This window comes from Prunus dulcis, unplaced genomic scaffold (assembly GCF_902201215.1).
Source record: "Prunus dulcis unplaced genomic scaffold, ALMONDv2, whole genome shotgun sequence".
NCBI lineage: Eukaryota > Viridiplantae > Streptophyta > Magnoliopsida > Rosales > Rosaceae > Prunus > Prunus dulcis.
Window position 1 is genome coordinate 1 of NW_023010336.1, and position 21,502 is coordinate 21,502.

The following is a 21,502-nucleotide window of genomic DNA, read 5'->3' on the forward strand; positions in this document are numbered from 1 at the left end:
ATCGGGTTGCACCTGGAAACAAAATGGTAAATTATCCTAATGATGGGGTAATTAATGACAATATGACAAGTACTGATGTAGTCAAGGATCAAAAAGTTGAGATGCAGAAGAACTTGACTGAACTTGAAGGCAGTGTTCAAGCAGCAGGGGACGATGGTTTTGCTAATGGGGGTACTACCATTGATTCTGACAAATGAGATGCAGAGAATTCAGCTGAAAATGCAACAACCCAAATAACTTGTTCAATGTTGAGGAGACTATATGTGGTTTTCTCTTTCTTAATATGAAGTAGAAATTATTTCAGCTTTTTTTTTTTGGTGGAATTTTGCTCAATGTGCATGGTAGAAAGAATTAACCCAACTTTGTGTTTTTATTATCTTTGATTTTCGCCACCATTCAAGAGGGGCTAATGGTTTCTAGCATAATTGCAGTTAGAATTGTCAGTTTCAAAAAAATATAACCAAAACTTATTTAGCTGATGTGGTATATTCTAAAGCCATCAAATTTTTAAACTCATAATTCGTTAAATCCATGTGGTCCTTTTAAATCTTATAGATCTTGATATAAATCTTTTAAAATACACAAGTAAAAAAATCTTGATTATAAAAAATCCATAAATAAAATCCTATATATCATTACATTTTGCTTAAATCCACAAGACTTTTTTATCCCTAAATAGTCTTTTAAAATCTCAATTGAATATACCCTCTTTAATTGACCCGGTCGAACTATTTGACTTTGATAAATTGCACCAGTCAACATGTTGACTTTTGACCGTTGACATTGGCATTTGATTATCAACCATTGACTTGTGTCTCATCATTTCATTTCTCTTCATTTGTACGTCTAATCACATTCTCCAGGTGTGTAGGTCCGTAGGTTCCCTTTAGCAAGGTAATGGGTTGAGTCAACTCCTCAGAGATGATGTACGAATTAAATTCCACAATTTAATTCTTCCTAATCAAAATAGGTTAATTGAAATCTTTTAGGACACCCACAATCCATGGTTGTTGCCTAGCAGCAAGTCACGGTTATCTGAGCTAAATGAGGCGTTGTGAAATAACCCATTCAAATTGGAATGACCGTGCAATTGAATCCTTCTCTTATGTCAATACTCCTTATTCACATTATTAGATCATGGAATCCTATTATCAATATCCTAATGTGAATCATTCTTTTTATATGATTATCCTGGTAAGATTTGAAGACTTCTTCTTTCAAGTCTTCTCCACTACTCTGCGCAGAGATTTGATGGAGCATTCTCTCTCCTATAGTGAGAGTAGAGATTCCTTGTTTTACATTCATGTGCTTCCATGACTCTATTCAGAATCTTGATGAGCTCCTTTAAACTATGCATAATTCAGCATGACCGTATAGTGCCCTCAAAGATTAACAACATAGCCACAAAACATCTATGACGCCTCCATGTCTAAGGATTAGTTTGCACCATTGCAATTAATGAGTTCCAGCTTGACATGTGAGTGAAGACTTCAATCCTGTAACTCATGTGTTGGATCGCATTCAGTGGACTTGTTCTTCTACAAGAACCTTTACACATATCGATGTGTCTGTAGAAGTAATAACAATCTCACTTCAGCGACTTTGCCCTTTAAGTGACAATGGGGGTGAGGTAATGAGTAGTATAAGAGTGGCTCGGGCATCAATAGGCCTCTCCTTATTCATTCTATAGGGCACACTTAATGACTTGAGACCTTACCATTTCCTACATATAGATACGATAATGTGTGTACTAGTTTGCGGAATATTGAGGCCCAATCAATATTCCTATGACCATGAACATATTTAGGATTTAGGGATGATGAGAAGTCTCCATGTATGCAATCTTATTACATAGCTCTCATATCCACTTGTGTATTCCTTGGACTATGGTTGTTCTATATATTGAAAGATAATATAGGATGATTTAGTGTATAAAACAACATTTCTTACCCATTGATAACATAATATGTCTTTTATCAAAGATGTTCTTAACTTTAACTATTACATAATTAGTTGGCTTTAGGGGCATATTTCTAACAATCTCCCACTTGCACTTTAAAGGCAATCTGACATGTATCTAATACCCATCTTCTCCATGTGTCGGTCCAGCTGAAGCTGACTCATGAGCTTTGTGAGTTGATATGCTACATTGTCTACTGAAGCCACCTTGAGCACACTAATATCTCCATCAGCATTCCCTGACTAAGTGATAGCACCTCTGAATGTGCTTGGATCTTTGATGAGACTTTGGTTCCTTGGCTTGTGCTATAGCCCCGTTGTTGTCACAATATAAAATGACTGGTGACTCAATGCTTGGGACCACTCCAAGTTCAATAATAAACTTCTTCATCCAGATTGCTTCTTTGTTGCTTCCGAAGCAGCTATGTACTTTGCTTTAGTTGTGGAGTCCGCAGTGGTGCTCTGCTTACAACATCTCCAATTGAATGCCCCTCCATTCAATGTGAACATATATCCAAAAGTGGATTTCCGATCTTCAATATCATATTCGAAATCTAAGTCTGTATATCCTTCCACCAGTATGTAAGGGTTGTATTTTTCCATATTTGTTGTTTGGCTCTTCTCTTGTAATTCACAAACCATTGTATTAATTCTTAGTTTATAAGATAGATTAGAGGATAAGATTGAAATAGGTTGAAGATGATCCCAGTCCTCTCGTTGCTGTCAAAGGTAAAACTCATATGCATTTTCACTGGATTAATACATGTTTCTGTGTATTGATCCAACTTTCAATTTTGCTTGTTTGCTGCAACATTTCTCTTTAATAAGTTTTGACAGATTTCTTAATTCTTCCCTTCCTAAAATCTGACAAAACACTTGAGAGTATTTTATCTACTCTCAAACCATTCCTTGCTTTCTAGAAAGCATTTCATTTTTTTTCTTTTAACCCATACCCATCTTGGTCTTTACAAAAGTCCTCCACCACCTTTTAAGTGATGGGTTATGAGTTATTTTTAATTATTCTTTTCAAACTTTGGAACTTGCGTTTCTCTCTATATTCAATAGCCATGTGCGGCCCCTTTGTGGTTTAAAAACACTCTTGCTCTTTTTTATCATTTCCTAAAGTACCTTATTAGCTCACATGGTCTCCAAAAGGAATCAAATAATTCCTTATCATTTTCTTGTGTCTTGAGCCGCTCCTTGTTGAAGGGCTTTCATTGGTGGCTTAAATAAGAGAGTTATTAAAAACATTTCTATTTATACCTCCTCACTTAGACGGTTTTAGGTAGTGATCTCACTCATGCATTGAAACTTTACTTATGCTATTCAAAGTTATATTCTCTGCATAAAACAAGCTAAAATAATTTCTGGAAAATATTTCTTCTCTTCCCCAGCCATTTGTTTATACTCTTGAGGGTTATGAGAATGAATGCATTCACATAAGTGCTTCCCCAAGATGATTTTTGTTCTTTAATGGCTGATTGTTTTCATTGATTTAATTTCTCCATTAATGGTTCAGCTAGTATATGTTACTTGTGAGTATATGGTTGATTGTATACATATAACCTTCTCCAAGTATGCATTTACAAGATTTCGGCTGAATCTTATTTTGTTGTTATGTTGAATTAAACTCTTTGCTTCAAGTTCACTACTTCTAGTTTAATCATTACAACACTTAGGTTTCATTTGTCTAGCTCAATCATACTTTGTGATTGAGATAGATGAATCTGTGAAACCACAACTCACTTCATACATCAAAATTCATGCAACTTGAGCTTGGTGCTCTTGAGAGAATTTGCTGTTAAGAGATAAAGAAAAGGTGCTTGCTGAAAGGTTGAATTGTAGCTGCCTATAAGTGATAGATGAGCTAAGTCTTCTTTCATTTTTCTTGTATTTCTTAATTGAGTGGATTGGATCTCTCCTGGCTTGGTGCTCCCAGTTTTTTACCCCATTGGGTTTTCTGGGTCAACATTTCTTGTGTGTCATTACTTTCCGTCGTTAATTGTTTTACTTTATTCAACTACAAAATTGTTTGCATTTGTGCTTGTGTGACTTTAAAGAATCGAATTTTTAAAAGGTAGGTCTTTGACCTATAGCCTACTTCACCCAACACCCCCTACCCCTGCAGGCTTTTAGAGCTTAGGGCCTGGTTTTACACAGTAATTCTAGATTTCCTCCATAGACTTGGAACATATCCTTGGTCCTTCTGAGGTTCTTTAACACAGTCTTTATAGCACTCCAGTATTCTGATCCTAGGTTTGATTGATATCTGCTTGTGATGCTCACAACATAGTTGATATCAAGCCTCGTACATAGCATGGCATACATTAGGCTCCCAATTGCGAAGGCATATGGGATCCTACTCATCTGTATCACTACTTATGGTGTTTTAGGGCTCATGCTCTTAGACAGATGAATACCATGTCTGATTGGCAGAAAATCCTTCTTGGAATGTTCCATTTGGAATCTTCAGAGGACTTTGTCCACATACAGGGATTGAGATAATCCAATTAGTTTTCTTGATCGATCCCTATAGATCTTAATACCCAATATGTAAAATGCATTTCCCAGATCCTTCATTGAGAAAGTCTTTGATAACCATAGTTTCATAGAGGTCAACATGCCTATGTCATTTCCAAACATTAATATGTCATCTACATATAGTACGAGGAATACAACTTCGCTTCCATTATTTTTCTTGTACACACAATGTTCATCTTCATTTTGGCTAAAACCATAACCTTTAATAGCTTCAACAAAACGAATGTTCCAACTCCTTGAAGCCTGCTTCAGTCCATAGATTGACCTTTGAAGTTTGCATACTTTCTTCTCTTCATGTTTAGATATGAATCCTTCAGGTTGATCCATGTAGATTTCTTCCTGAAGGTGGCCATTTAGAAAATCCGTTTTCACATCCATCTACAATATCTCATAGTCATAATATGTTGCTATGACGAGAAGTATGCGGATGGATTTTATCATTGCTAAAGGACAAAAAGTTTCTTCATAGTCAATTCCCTCTCTTTGTCTGTAGCCTTTAGCTACTAATCTAGCTTCATAGGTCTCTACCTTGCCATCTAAGCCTTTCTTCCTCTTGAAGACCCATTTGTTTCCTATTGGTACAATACCTTCGGGGAGGGTCAACCAGAGTCCATACTCGGTTAGCATACATAGAATCCATCTCAGACTTCATGGCTTCCTGCTATTCCTTTGAGTCAGTGTCCAACATTGCCTTCGTGTAGGTTTCACGATCTTTCATGTCATCTCCAATGAGAAAAACATGGTGTAAGCTCAGATATCTATCAGGTGCTTTACTGATCCTTTCAAACCTATGTGAAGGTTGGGTGAGTGTAGGTAAAGGGACTGGATTGTCAACTAGATCAGACTCTACTTCAGGTTCATGAGGCGCTCCAGACTCTTCCTTGAGCTCAACCTTTTGCATACATGTGCCATCCAATGCAACAATCTCAAGAAATTTTGCAGATCTTGCAACAAACACCTTTTGTTCATTTGGATGATAGATGTAGTATCCTAAAGTTTCCTTTAGATATCCAATGAATCTACACAATTCTGATCTAGCGTCTAGTTTATCAATATCATACTTCTTGACATAAGCCGGACAACCTTATATCTTGAAATGATTAAGACTTGGCTTCCTCCCAAACCACATTTCATATGGTGTTTAGGGCACGGATTTGGAAGGTACTCTGTTCAGCAGGTATGCTACAGTTTGAAGTGCATATCCCCAAAACGATACTGGCAAGTCAGTATAACTCATCATTGATCGGACCATGTCCATCAATGTTCGGTTTCTCCCTTCGGAGACACCATTAAGTTGTGGAGTTCCAGTTGGAGTCCACTGAGATATGATGCCATGTTTCTTCAGATATTCAAGAAACTCAGTGCTCAAGTATTCTCCTCCTCGATCTGATCACAGAATCTTGATATTCTTTCCTGTTTGCTTTTCAACTTCGTTCTTGAATTCTTTGAACTTTTCAAAGGCCTCGAACTTGTACTTTATTAGGTATACATAGCCCAACCGAGAGTAATCATCCGTGAACATAGTGAAGTAAGAAAAGCCACCCCTTGATGTAGTGGACAATGGCCCACATACATCAGTGTGGATTAATTCAAGAAGCTCAGTGACTCTTTCCCATTTTCTTGAAAAAGGCAAGTTTGACGTTTTGCCTTGAAGATAGGGTTCATAGGTGGGCATAGGGACATAACCCAAAGATTTAGGTGCCAAACTTGAGTCGGATTGAGTTCTTCTCTTGGCCTCTTAGGTCCTGGCATCTCAATCAAGCAGTTTCTATTTTCCACAATTTGAATTTGGTAGAGACCATCGATCATAGTACATTTACATATGATTCAATTGCCTTGTTGTAAAGAGCATCCCATTCTATTGAATGTGACAATGTAATCTTCATTCAGCAATGCTAAAATAGATACTAGGTTCTTTACACAACTTGAAAGATAAAGACATTCTTTAATTCAAGTCTCTCCCTATATGGTAGCTTAAGGTGGAAAGTGCCAACTGATTTTGCAGATATTTGAGTACCATTACCGACACATAGCACTATTTCCCCTTTTGACAACTTCCTATGATCTACTATCCCTAGCAATGTATTGCAAACGTGTTTGCTATCTCCTGAATCCATTATCCAGGTGGAAGTTTCAACTGCCATTACTAACTCAAGGACAAAATTGCTCTCTTCATAAGTTTTGTTCCTTGTGCATGATATATGTACATTACATCTCTTCTTCCTTTTAGCATCTTTATGGAAGCTAATCCCTTTTTGACATTATATGGTTCATTTGAGGCTTACTTTGTGTAATGTGTTATGAATAGGGTTCTACAGAAGTATCTACAAACATAACAGAAATAAAATTAAAGTGTTTTGGTTAAGGCCATAGATTTAAGGCCTTTAAATTCTATGTCACCTCCCACTATTTGAAACGATTTCCATGATCCCTAAAAAATGGAATACGAGAGACTTCTGTAAGATGTCTCTTAGCAGGATGGGAGGTTCCCTATTATTTGGATCACTGCACCATAATAGGATTTAGGGATAACAAAAATAATAAAGAGAGAGTCCTTCTACTCATTCACATCATGATGTGAGTTCCATATAATTTGGCCTTCAACAAATGTAAACACTCGAATATTATCATGAGACACCATTGTACTAGTTAAGTACTAGCCCACCATTCTTGCAAACTATAGTGATACAATCATGAACCTCATCATAATAGAATGTTGGTCCATGTTTGAGCTTATCCTTGCAACATCCAATGTATAAATGAATTCTTCCTAAGCAAGAACATCTTGCTGTCAGCCCCCATATCTAGGGCAAAGCCTTCACAAGGGTCAAGCCTATTCGGAATTCACCATGGTGGAAGGCCACGACTAGGCTTTCAAAAAGTCTATCATTTTTCTACTTAATTTAGTTAATTGAGGATTTTAAGATCTCATCATAAATATGCTTAATCCAATTAAACTACTTGGCCTACGACAACTATTATTCTAAATCATCTTAATAATTATACGATACTCCCACTATTTGTTTTGCAAATCAAATCAATTTCATAAAACTATTTTATTTGAGATTGGGAATATGCACTACTACTAACGAAAAGCCTTTGCATTTCCTTAAGTTTAGATAAATAGTCATCTATAGGCTTATGGATGATTATGGACTTGATTTCGATCTAACATCTAGCCAAGATGTCGGATCTAAGGCCTTTGGAATGAGGTTAATTTTATTACGTGTCTTAACTACTTAAAACATTCATGGTTGTTATTGGGCGTTGGACCCATGAATAATACAAGTAATCTTGACTTGATTATAGATTTTAAGGGCATTACATTTGAGATTAAGAGAGAGGAGAGGCACGCAAGCCCCATTTAATTTACAAACCAATAAATCAAACATATTCCATTCATCTAATGAATAATCGGCCAATCACATTGTGTCATATATTTGTGTTCATAAGTCCATAATCATCTATTTGATTATTTAATCCTGCATATAAAAGAGAAAATAAGGCTAAATTCATAATTTGCTTGTTCTTCATTTTCTTTGAAACAAAGGATATATTTCTTTGAAGTCAAGAAATTTAGTTGGGAGCAAATTTAAATCAAAGATTAGGAACAATGAAAGGGATAGAAGAAGTGGTACAACTTGCCCACCAACCCAAAATAATAAAGAAAAAGAAATTGATAGAGGTGGCGAGAACACATATGATCAAGAAAAAGAATGATTGATAATGTTCTGTAATGTAAAACAATTGCATATTACATTCTGCAGTTGGGTGCCATTTATCAAAAGCTAATGCAAAAGTAAACTAACTGGGAAAAGCAGCTAACAAGAGGTTCTTTGTCTCATTCATCATGAAAGATTGTGATATCTGAACTGTTCGAACTTCAAATAATTCTATGTATTGTTACAAAAAATTTCATAAATATATATATATATATAGCTTCACAGTATTACATTAGCTCTGACAATCACATGGGCTTTATAGGTGCTTCAAGCCCTTCTGAACTCTCACAATATACAGATATCCGTTACGAAATTATTTATTACAAGTCATGCAAGGTCTTTTCTAATACCTCAACAGACTTAATTTTCAAATAATACATGTATCGAAAGAAATTGAACTTACCAGATACTGCACTATGCACAAGGGCACAGTCTCCTGGTATGCTGATGTGAACCATAACAAGAAAGCATTGATTGTGTTTGAGTAAACAAGCATGCTCCAGGATTCTGAAAGTAATAAGCGATATTAATGCTAAACACAAATTCTTGCAATAAGATGTTTCTGGTTCCAATTGTTTCCTTTTAGCAAAACAGTAAGAACAATGATTGCATCTGAGCTATATAATGTTTAGATCATGGTTTTAAAATTGCTACACTAAATCTTCATAATATTTTGCAAAACTGGCAAGTGTGGCACCACAAAAAAATATAAAAGAAACAAATCCATCGAAGCCAGAGAAGTGCTGATTTATTATCAAGGAAGTATGTGGCACACAGGAATGGAGAGCCTGGCCTATCATATTCTTTAACTTTAAAGTAGTTAGTGTGCCACCAAAAGGAAAGAGATCACTCAAGTGCTGAATCATCATAGGACAGGCACATCTTCCATGGGCAATTTCATATTTAAATTAACTGCCAAAGTATGAGCTATCTCAGTTAGACTCATAAGATATGAGAAAAAGTACATTGCTCTATCAGCAATCTACATAGAATACACCGGACTTATAACACTTAAGTTAAGGCCTTATGTCATTATATGTCTATAAAGCCTCATTTCGGCAGCCAAGTAGGTAAGTCCATATGTGAGAACAGTGGTATATCAATAATCATTAAATCAACCTCCACAATATAGGTGTGGTACAAGATCCAAGGCAGTGCATAGGGCACTCAATAAAATTTACTACAAGACAACTAAGTAGAAGTTTTGCAATGCATGAACTTTGAAACTAAAATAATTACTAGCCAGAAAATGCCTATGTGGTAATAATAATCTCCAGTGACTGAAATTTCTTTGCAGAAATACAACAAATTCTTTAAAGACAGAATGATTGTGTCAAAGCTATTGCAGGAAATATGATTCTCTGTATACTAAAACACAATTCCAGAACACAGAAACTTTAATGCTGAAAACGAAGCATACCAAATCTTCAGGAGCATCATCAACAACTTCAGCAGGTTGGTCTGGACCAATACTTGCCAGGCAAGTTCCCTTGCAGCTCATATATTTCTGCATACTGTTCAAATATGGTACAACCATATGCAAAGAAATCTGGTTAACGTTTCCTAAAAGAAAAACTAAGGGAAACAAGAACTTTATTGAGAACACAAAAAAAAACAAAAAAAACAAAAAACAAAAAACAAAAAGAGATAGACATGCAGTCCAGCAGAACACCTAAACTACAAACAAAGACTAGCAAACCAACCAACAAAGCAAAAACTCCCACAAATTACCATTTTGGATGCCAACACTAAAAAGAAACTACCAGAAATGTTTAGACACTAATATCCATGATGCCTGAAATCTAATTCTATCCCAATGAATCAATATAAGTGCCATTTAAAATGTTACATGGAAAATAATGAAATTAAAAAAAGAAGTTAAAAGTAAGTCAAAAGCCTGTATAAAATATTTTGTTATTGGGTCTGGAGACAGTTAGAGGGAGAGGAAAGTAAAATGTAGATGAAAGAACATACTTCAGTCAAGAAAACCAAGTACAAGAATGCTAGATTAAATAACCCGATCCACACACATGATATATATGGAGCCATCCTCAAGCAGGTGCGGACTGTGCACCCACACAGGGACCAAGCATGGGCTCCAGTGGATATTGGGATTGCACAATTCTCATAAATTAAGTAGTTGTATTTGTGTAGGAAGGAATTCCACAAGTCAACAGGAACAAACAAGTCTATTCCATGGTAAAACTCAACGAATGAAGTAGGAAATATGTATTTGTCCAATCAGTACAGCACCTAAATATGAGCTTGAAATAATGGGTCCCACACCCTTATAATTGGACTTTGGACGAACTTCTGAAATATGGATTTAAACTCAATAATAATTTGGGCATTTTTACCACAAAAAATTAGGCTTCTTGAAATTGAAATTTTTGCTAAATCTTCAGTCACTTGAGCTGTGTGGTTATTTTTATAAAATAAAAAAATAAAAAGCAAAAAGCATACTAATTAAACCTTTTTTTTTTTATAAGGAGCATACTAATTAAACTTAAGTATTTAAAAATAAACTCGTTGGGTATACTAGATGGAATAATTATGCATCTATCGAAACCAAATTTAGAAGGAAAAAAAAGAAAAAGTTAAACCTCTTTACTACAAACATATTTACGTTTTTTTTTTCTTTTTTCAAATTAATAGTTCCACACTTCTCTATTTACAGAGAGATACAGCACAATTTTTTTTTCAATATCATGGTGATACAGGAAAAGAACCGACCACAATTTGAATATGCATGCCTTTTATTTTCACTATAAAAGGGCCATGTTTTTAGTTTTTGTATGGTGCCCCATAAACCCCAGGACCACCCCTACATGTCTGGGTGTAGGTGTGATGGCAATGTTTCAATTAAAAAAAATACAAGAATAATAAATTTTACAAAATTAAACTACCTGATGCTCAACTTACATGTCACACTGATTAAGTACCAAAAGCTTATTTGGAACACATGATTGTCCCTTTGACTTGCAAACTGAATCGCATGATTGACCTCGCCTGCCATCCACACCATAGCAAGTTCTTGTGAATCAGCTATGGTTGAGATTTTCTATAAATATATACATATATAAGTACATATAGATCAAGAAATAATTGTTGTGAAACCTCACCTTCCAACAAGAACATTAATGCCATTCAGTCTGGCTTCTAAAAATGTATAATTTGCACCTGTTAACGTATATTTTAAAAAGAACAAAATTAATCCTTTTAACTAGCTGTAAACTGCACCCAGTCAAAAAGATAGGTATTAATTTAATCAATAAATCACTATACCATATAAGAAAGTCTAGTGAGAGAGGTAAGAAAAAAACAATCGATATAGAACAACCATACTCCAATAGTCCAGTTCGAAATTAATGCAAGTATATAACAAAGAACCTTCTACCTAACAAAGTTTTATCAACCTATCATGCTAATGTGCTAAACGTTTGATATGGCACTGGCATTACTATATTCATAGCAAAAACAGTATAATGAAGCTTCAAATAGTGTGGAAAGAAAACCAAATTTAGTAATGAGGCTTCTAATAAGAATGTGTCTAATACCCGTGGGCAATTATGGGAAATCAGAAACCTACGAGGGATAATACTTACTACATTCTAGTTCACTTTGTTTGTATAAGTAATTTGTGGTATTGGTTTGCTCCTCTAAGATAGCAAGTAGGAACCTCCTTTTTCAGAAACCGTTAGTAGCTTGATTTTGAAGGTATGAGGTGCATGGAAATTCCTTGCTTTGTCTGATCCAAAATCAAAAAGGTTATGCAGCTGCTTGCCACCATGTGAAAGTCTTCTTCCCTAGTATGTTGCTAGGCTTCTCGAGGTTAGTCTAGGGGTCTACATCCCAGGCTACCCATTCTAATTTCATTATCTGTGTATCACTGTATCTTAGTAAGATTATATTCACTCTCGAGTAATTTTTCAGATCATCCTACATATTTAGGTTACTATAAGAATAACAAAAATTCTTTTTATAAGAAACAATTACTTTACCAACTAGCTCTTAGCCTAGTGGTACTTCTCCTCCGAATGTTGGACGAGGTAGATCCCAAGTTCAATTTCCACCCCTCTGTTGATATTTAAAAAAAGAAAAGGATACCAAAAGAAAGACAGACAAGTTCTCCATCAAAGGAAAGCTCCAACTAAAAACTAACAGCGGAAACATTACAAATATCTAAGCATCCATTGCCAATTTTAAAACAAAAATTCATGCTTTCAATGAAGGAAACAGTGTATTTTTAAATCCAAAAACAACTATAAAAATTTGATGGAAACTGCATCAACAATATCATAATTTGGGCCATGAGCTAGTTATCACTTAACACATAAGCAGATAAAGGAAACAAAGGTTACGCTAGTGTTGGAGGCAAGGTAACACAGATAAGGATAATATTAAGGGGGGATTACACAACTGAAAGGACCACAGCCCTTGCCACACAAAAAAGAAAAAAAGAAAAAAGATAGAAAATCAACAGAAACAAGTAATAGACATGGAAGCATATGGCATTGAAAGTTTATGTTCCCCCCTCTTCCAACTACCCGAAATAAATCAAAGAAATCCCCCAAACAATAAAAGCAAAAAAGGTCATAAACCTTCAAACATTTGTCCTCATTAAAATATGATTACCCACTATGGAAATTATAAACATTGTTAAAGAAGAGTACATCATAATATAATTGCCAAAGCTGGACCTTACCTGACGAATTTGATGGCAGAGAAAAACAGTGATGGAAATCACTAAGGTAAGCATTTTCGTGGACCTGAAACGTTCAAACTTACTCAGACAGTATGACAGGCATATTGCAATCATGTAAAATAAAATCAAAATTTTTTACTGTTGTGTAAGGTAGTTTAATGAAAACAAATGAGTCAAACTAAATAAGACATCTGGGGAAGTCCAGTGTTATTGTAGTTGCTCTTATTTATCATGTTTCAATACTGAAATGATTATTAGTGTGATTTATGTTTGGCTTGATATACTTGTTGCATCCCTTTTATACAAAGTTAAGTTTTTCATGTTATGAGAGCTCTGGTTGACTATTTCATCCTATATCCAAATACAGGCGACTCAACTTCAAGTAAGTTTTTCAGTTTTGCATGTGAAAGGCCTGTAGTTGATTCAATTTTTTGGGGAGGTTTAATAACAAATGATTGTTCCTATAAGCGTAATCTTTTGGGATCCACAGTTTCTCAATAATCCTAACTATACTACGAGTACTTCGACTGTAATCAAACACATATCCTGAAGTAGCCACCAGAGAAACCTATAACATAATAAGACTCACGAGATCACCCACTCCTTTCATATCTCAGAGGATTATTGGGGAAAGAAATTATTTTAATTAAAAATAAATATTCAATAAGTACAAAATTGCTTTAAAGTAAAGTATTAAACATTTCTTATCTTTTCCCTTATACCGTCTGAGAAACAATGCGGATCCTTCTAGTTTTTGTGAATATGACAACACAAACTAATAAATGACAAAACTTCTGAAGTTTAAAAAAGATCCCAATCTAATAAAAGTATGTGGATTTTTAAACTCAACGATCAGAACAAGTATGTGGATTTTAAAACTCAGTCACCTCTCTGAAATGAATTCTCATATCAAGTTTGATCACCAATTTCTGAACGAAGTATTGAGGAGACAGTAACAGAATGCCAGTAAAAAGATAAAATGATTGCTATATATTTCTTGACGAAATCTTTGTGATGAGCTTTATAACCTTAAAAGAAAACACAAAGAGAACCAGAATTTGTTCATCTATGGTTCAGTGCATCAGAGTAGCACATGGTATCATTGGTAATTTTTTGTGACATTATTCCTGTTATCAACGCTTCATGCATAGTCTAATCCATTATTTACGTGTGTACCAACATATTAGTTAGCATTCGATAAATAAGTTTGTGAAATTGTTCGCAAATGAGGGAAACACTATCTATCGTCCATGAGTTGACAAAAACCCAAAGGCCAAAAACCACCTCCAAGAAGAAGAACAATTACATCATATATGTATTGCTTACCACACTCTCAGAATTATGACGACACCTCCCAGCACAGAAATCAAAAACATTTGAATATTTCCCTGCCAAGAGAAAACCATGAGCACACATTATCCCAAGATAAAATTATGTTCAGGGGTAAATATATTTCTTGATTGCCTCTGCAAGGGGCAAAAAAGAGGTTTCACAAGACTCATTCCATGCAATGGATAAAGGGGATAAATAGTCAAATCGGGGCTTCTAATCTTCCAAAACCTAGTAGAAATAGCAGTTGAACAGTCATTTATCAATGAGCCCTAAAACTGTCAGACTCCTCATGCAAATGTCATTTTGTGGATTTTTAACTCAACAATCTCTGAAATGAGATCTAATGCAGCATCAGAGCAGCGAATGCTCAAGATTAGCCTCCGAGAAAAGATTCAAAACCTTCTACTATTTAAAATTGTACCTGCAGTAGCTGGTTTGGCAACCTTCACATTCATTACTTGTTCCTCTTTTATCTGCACAATAAAACCCACTAATACTGAAACTTACAATATTAAAAAGAGAACAGAAAAACACAAAGGAAATAATATAGACAATGGAAAATGGTAGTACAAAATATGAAGAATTCAAGAAATTACCCTTGAGGGATTTAGACAGCATGAAACACAATATTCATAAGAATCACAACACTCTGAAACTACATTGCAACCACTGCAGACAAAAGGGAGGCAGGAATGTTGTTAATTTGCTCAATCTTCTGATAAAGAATTTCAGAGTTCTACTTAGTGAAAAACTCAATGACAAGAGAATTTTTCTCCTTTTTCAGGGCAGCAGCGAGACTGCGGATTTAAAGACAGAGCATCACAGACATGGCCTAAAATGCAAATATAGATTATATAAATAAGGGGATTAAAACTGACAATGAAGTAAACAAGACATGATACGTTATCAGAAGATTTTTGATAAGTTATAAGCAAAAAAAAGGAAAAACTTGACACAAGAAGAAACTTAGAGATGGGCAAGCTGACCATTATCATCAGATAGTAAGTGTCTTCCAAGGACCGTATTTTTGCAAATGCGCCTCCCTTGAAATCCAACATCCTTCCTGTAAATTTGAAGGGAAAACGAACATGTTGTAAATTGTAACAGTACGAGCATATCATCAACTAGGGGAGAGCCATAACAAAAATGTACAAAATATAGCACCAAACTACTGAGACACAAGCAATCAAAAGGAGCAATTGTGTTGTGGGATAACCCACAGTAACAAATAGCACAAAGAATAGCAGTCTTGTCACTATATGACCCAGAGAAAAACATAAGAAATTTCCATTAGTAATGCATCCATATTCTCTTCAAATTCAGTTTCACGAGCAAAATTGGTAGATACTGTATTACGTTTTCTTCTTCTCTGTTAGTTGGTAGATACTGTATTAATACTATTAAATAAATAAACAATAAATAAAACCCATGCCCAGTACGGAAAGCCGTCAAGATTCAAAATTCAGAAGAACATAAACAAGAACCCAATCAGCATTACCACAAGATTCAACCTTCTGCCCCCGATTTCCTCTGTTTTCTCAGCAACCAAAGAGACGAACCAAAATTATATTGAAAATAGAAAACAGAAAAATAAAAAATGTACCTGATGGCTGAGATTCTTGGTGAGAATTGAAGGATTAATAGGTGAAAGAATAGCAAGAATAAGTTTAATCTGGAAATTGACATTTTTCATCTGGGGCAAGGAATATGGAAGTTGAATTTTTGGGCTATTCTGGTTCTAAGAGATGCTATTAAAATTGGGGGTGGGTTGAATCGAAGATCATGAGGGAGGAGAAAGAAAACTTCTTTCTATATAAAAAGCACATTCATCTTTCTTTATGAGATTTTCTATTTAAACCTCACACTTCTCTTAGTTCACATATATTCTAAGTTCATCCCAACTTTTAATTGAAATTTTCATAATTTCTAAGAAAACCTCACGATCTTTCTAAATTATCCTTAAATACACCCCAAGCTAAAAAAATAAGAACTAAAAGAGATTTTCTATTTAAACTCCACAATTTTCTTTGTTCCCCAGCAAAAAAAAAAAAAATACAAACAAATGAAACCTCAAATCCAAAATTTAATACTTTCTAGAGAAAGAGAACAACTTTACCTCTCTCCAAGAACTGTAACTGGAATTCTAACACTTGGGTCTTGTTGAGAGAGAGAGAGAGAGAGAGAGAGAGAGAGAGAGAGAGATTGTAAACAAGAAGATAGAAGGAGGTTTCTAAAACTTAATATGAAGAGTAGTGGGGTGTGTGTATAGATGTACTAGGGTTAATTTTTAAGTTGGATGACCTTTTTTGTCTTTTTACACAATAATAAAACTTACAACTTAATGATTTAAGTATTGAGGTGAACAAAGAGAAGTGCGGGATTTAAATTGAAAATCCCTTCTTTTTTTCTGATAATTTGGAGAGGCAATGTATATAAAAACCCAACCTTCCCAAGGTTCATAAGAAATGTTAGCAAAAGGATACTTTTTAAAGCCGTGTACCCAATTTTTAGATTTTCAATTTTACTCTAATTTAAAAAAGAAAAACAAAATAGCTTTATTTATAAATATTTTTAAAATGACTTCTTCTTTTTTTTGTGTTTTTGAAAAAGACCGATAGCTGCTACAAATCGAATATGAATATTTGTCAATAATTTGTTGAATATTAGACCTGAACTTTAGTTAAACATAATTGATCTTTTGATTACAATCGCTCACCCAAAATAATACTATTTTACTACACTAGAAAAAGACTTCAAAATATTCAAAGTACAAGCCAGTTAAAATGAAATTATATACTTTTGTCCAATCTTTAAAATAAAAAAATTAATTCGATTTCTTATTTGTGTTTTTTCGCAACAAAAAGGAAAATTGTGATTGATGTTAACTTCAAAGTAAAGACACATCAATAAAATAAAGCATATATCTCTTAATCTTCATTTTTTAAAACCAAAATTTTGCGCTTCTAAGTTTTTCTCGTAAGGCTTTAGTAGAACGACGCAATATGTCTTAAGAAATTGCGTTACCAAGACAACATAACATGATTCGTCTTAAAAAAACCTTGGTCATTCATTGTCTGCGTTGTAAATATTTCCCTTTTCTCTTTTAATTTGTATTTTCTAATAAAATCTAAAATCTCATGAAAAACAAAATTAAAAAAACACCTTTTTTATTGAAAAGAAAAGCAGAAAAAGAACTGAAATTGGAAATTAAATAAATCAAATTCTATATTATATACTAAAACCCAATGCAACTAAACACTGTAGCTAAGCACAGTAAAATTACAAAAATGCCTCCATTTAAAACTGTACAGCCAGCTTTTCCTTTCTTTTTGCACAGTAAAATTGCCATTTTGCCCTTGACTGATTGTTCTGTATTTTTCCCGTTTTGCCCTCTCTTTCCTTGGGATGTAACCAGCTGTTGTTTAGGGTTGAGAGGTGTCTGGTTGGATTTCAACTAGCTGGTTGGAGAGCTACAGGGGTAAAATGGGAGAGCTGTTGGTTCTTCACTGTTTAAATCTGGAGGGTTCCACTGTTTTACAGAACCACCTTTTTTCCCACCAAATTGCTTGCCTTCTTCGTTTCCATTCTTCTCATCTTCCTCTGCTCTTCCAAAGTGCTCACTTTCCAGCTCCCTTGGGTTCTATCAGGAAGGGGATTAAATCTTACAGATTCGCTGAGGTATTTCCAGCGTTGTTATCCTTAATTTTTTTACTCAATTGTCAATTAATTTTTCTACTCAATTGTTAATTAATTTTTGGGAGATTCACTATTATACCCAATATGGGGGCCCAAATTATAAAAATACCCTATATAAAATGGACTTTAGAAACACACCCAAAGCCCATTTACAACATAACAAAAAAGCTTTTAACTTTTTATAAATTACAAAACTGCCATCAATTTCTTAAAACAAGCCCAACTCCAAAATCTCATAAAAATACCCAAAGCACTCAATAGGGCATCAAAGTAATTTAATAATCAATATTAAATTCAATAAGGCTAGCTATCATTTTTTGGGATTTTTTTGGGTTTGTTTATAGGAATTCAATTGTGTAGGGTTTATTTATAATATTAGTGCTAGAAATGGGTATATCAATAAATTAATTAATTTTTCTGACTTCTCTGTTCTCCCACCAAAGCAATATATCACCACTGGTCTGAGAAAAACAGAGTGTAGTTTGTGAGAGATGATGCAAAGCCCATTAAATTGGTGACACAAACCAAACTTACAGCTAACATTGGTGACATAAACAGATCAGTCAAAGCATAAAAACCAAGTTTTTTCACAAAAACAAGAGCAGAGAATTTATTTCTGAAAACGAAATCCATCAAGCACACACCTCTAATTTGAAGCCTCTTCTACTGTCACTGATCAAATGGGTTTTACCGACTAACCTCCTTAAACAAAGCACCGTGTGTTGAGCTAGAGACTGGTATAGCTGGTGGACGGGAAGGGCTCTGCCCAAAGAAGAAGATTTCCTTCAAATGGTAGACAACCATGAAATAGGCTATTCCAGATTTGGCCAGCAACCATGCCTCAGAAACCCAATTAGAAAGAAAGAGATTTTATAGAGAGAAGTGAAGTGCATGGGTCTCTGTTTATGTGTGCCTCTGTGTGAGAGAGAGAGAGAGAGAGGCGTGTAAGAGACGTTTGAGTTTTGTTTTTGTGCACACAACATAGAGTGAGCTGGAGAGATGGGTCAAGAGGTGATGAGTAGGACAACTTTGTACTTTTCTTTTGTTGGGTCTATCTCAGCATTGTACTTTTGTTTTGTTGGGTCTAATAGTGTAAAGTTGCAATCATTCTTAGAAGAGTTAAATTTGGAAAAGAGTCAATAGGTTAGCAACTATTATGGCTCAGGCACGGAATGAGAAGGGAAAGGTATCTTGCCAGGTGCTTTAAGATTTGTGACCTTACCCAAATATGCGGATCCCCTGCTGATTCTTTGGTGCTGATAGTGTCCGTTTGAATAAGAGGGCACTGTTTCCTTGGCTACAATGCAAGTTTGTCTGAAGGAGGCTTTTCATCTAAAATGAACCTAGATCCGTACACATGTTGTGGGGTTAAGGTTCTGGATGGTTCGTATTTGAATACAAGAAGAATCATTATACTATATCTTCCATTCTCAAGTATTTCTTTCATATGAAGAATTTGTTGGCTGGGAATTTTTTTGTCAAGAAACTTTCTTTCTTTCAGCTTTTTTGTCAAGTGATTTTTTGTCAACAGACTTTTTTCTCAAAATAGAAATTGACAATTATTTTATCTTAACCTCTATTTTTTTTTTTTTTAAGGGTTCTCAAGAAACATTTCACTTGAGTCCTTGACTTGGTGGGCTTGATTGATTATGAGTTTTGAGTCAAATGTGCTCACTGTGTATATCTGTTCAACTAGGCTTGATATTAATATATACATATTGTTTAATCGTTATAAAATTGAGTTAATTCTTTGATATAATAAGAGATATTTATAATTGTGAAGTTGTTTACACAAAACTAAATTTATGTTGGTATTAAAAATATAAGCAGGATTTCATATAGCGATGTAAATTTTGTCATCTTTTTCTCATCCTGTGATAACCTAGATTTCTTTACAAATGTGATTCAATCAAAATATAATTCAATTATTGGTTTATTTCACAGCTTGAATACACCAAAAAGCAAGGAACTGAAGATTTGCATTCTACTGCCATTTTCAAGGTATAAAACTACTCTAATTCATTGTTTTTTTAAATTGAGCATTATTAGTAATGTTAGCCAATTGATTTTATTTATTTTGTAAGATTTTATATTTGCTTTTCATCGATTATGCTTGCATACAAGTTGTTTACAAAGAATCTTTATTTTGTTGATTGATACGAGTTGGATATACTTTTTTGCTAAAATTTTCCTCCTCTTTTTAATATTTTCCCTTTGATGTTGTCATTGAATATTTTATCCAAATCATTAATCTGATGAACTTGGTTGATTATAAATTTTGAGTTCAATGTCTCAATTGTACATATAGATTTAACAAGACTTTATATATATATATATATATATATATATATATACTGTTTAATCATTATGAACAGAAATTGATTGTCTGATAAAATAATAGATATCTAGAATTGTTATATATTATATATATTTTTTCTATAGCTATGTCATTTTGATCGAATAAAAATTAGTATCGTTTCTTTATAATTATAATGCAGTTATATAAAACAATTTTGTCCTATATACTTTGTTTATAATAAGTATGCATGTATGTAGATACACACACATATCCGATCCAAATATAATTCAATCATTTGTTTATTTGACAGATTGGATACACCAAAAAGCAAGGGACTAAGCATTTGGATTCAGCTATCATATTCAAGGTATAAAAACTCTTCCAATTCATTGTTTTCTAACATTAACCAATATTAGTCATCTTAATCACTTGATTTTAATCATTTTGTAAGATTTTTTTTGTTTTGTTTTTGTTTTGTTTTCATTGATTGTGCTTGCATACAAGTTATTTACAAGTAATCTTTATTTTGTTGATTGATACAAGTGGAATATGTTTTGATGCTAAAATTTTCCCCCATTTTTAAATATTTTCCCCTTGATGTTCTCATTAAGCATTTTATTTAAATTATTAATCTGGTGAGCTTTGTTAATTATAAACTTTCAATTAAATGTCTCAACTATACACATCGGGTAAACAAGGCTTTATATTAATATATATACTGTTCGATCATTATGAAACGAAGTTGGTTGTTTGATAAAATAACAGAGATTTAATTGATGTATAAAATTAAACATTTTTGCTTTATGAATTTAATTATTTAGATTTGAACCTATTAACAAAAACTGTTCTTCTACTTATGTATTTTAGGTTCTTGCTATCATCCTGCTTTTGCATACGTGTTGGTACAAGTGCTTAACAAATTTTCTCATTACAGGTCAGTATTTTTAAACTTTTCAAAAAAACTGTGCATATCATTTATAATTAATTGATTAGCAAATATTATATCATTTCAAGATTTCCATTTATATAACTCTATTATCATATTTCTACATTTATTTTGCATTCTTAGACTTTAAATGTTATTAATAATGTGAAATATTACTTATATATATATATATATATATTTTTTTTTTCCTAGATATCAACCTGTTTTTGGGAAATTGAAATCTTCATTGATAATGGCGAAGAGAACTAGAAATACCACGAGAAAACAAATCATGCAAGAACCTCATAATCTCATCATTTCAA

General features: G+C 33.8%; 1 protein-coding gene across 2 annotated transcripts; it reads right to left on the reverse strand.

Annotated features, from left to right (window-relative positions):
* Window positions 1–8,314: 8,314 nt before the first annotated feature.
* Window positions 8,315–16,085, reverse strand: LOC117613473. 2 transcript variants are annotated; one of them, XM_034342082.1, is made up of 11 exons: window positions 15,863–16,085; window positions 15,246–15,322; window positions 15,016–15,091; window positions 14,856–14,928; window positions 14,681–14,732; window positions 14,254–14,315; window positions 12,928–12,991; window positions 11,345–11,402; window positions 11,145–11,231; window positions 9,643–9,736; window positions 8,315–8,729 (listed from the first exon to the last, which is right to left on the reverse strand). In XM_034342082.1, the coding sequence occupies exons 1-11, from the start codon at window positions 15,943–15,945 to the stop codon at window positions 8,637–8,639; spliced, it is 819 nt and encodes a 272-aa protein (XP_034197973.1). In that variant the 5' UTR covers window positions 15,946–16,085; the 3' UTR covers window positions 8,315–8,636. The 2 variants fall into 2 exon arrangements, with proteins under 2 accessions (XP_034197973.1, XP_034197974.1); XM_034342083.1 differs by having other exon boundaries at window positions 15,016–15,056; window positions 15,863–15,973.
* Window positions 16,086–21,502: the final 5,417 nt, after the last annotated feature.

Bases quoted from the DNA above. Each gene is read 5' to 3' on its own strand.
- LOC117613473 (XM_034342082.1), bottom strand. From the start codon at position 15,945: ATGTCAATTTCCAGATTAAACTTATTCTTGCTATTCTTTCACCTATTA. The intron at 12,992-14,253 runs GTAAGCAATACA...TGAACGTTTCAG, and splicing joins GTCATAATTCTGAGAGTGTG to GTCCACGAAAATGCTTACCT. The intron at 11,403-12,927 runs GTAAGGTCCAGC...ATACGTTAACAG, and splicing joins TCTGCCATCAAATTCGTCAG to GTGCAAATTATACATTTTTA.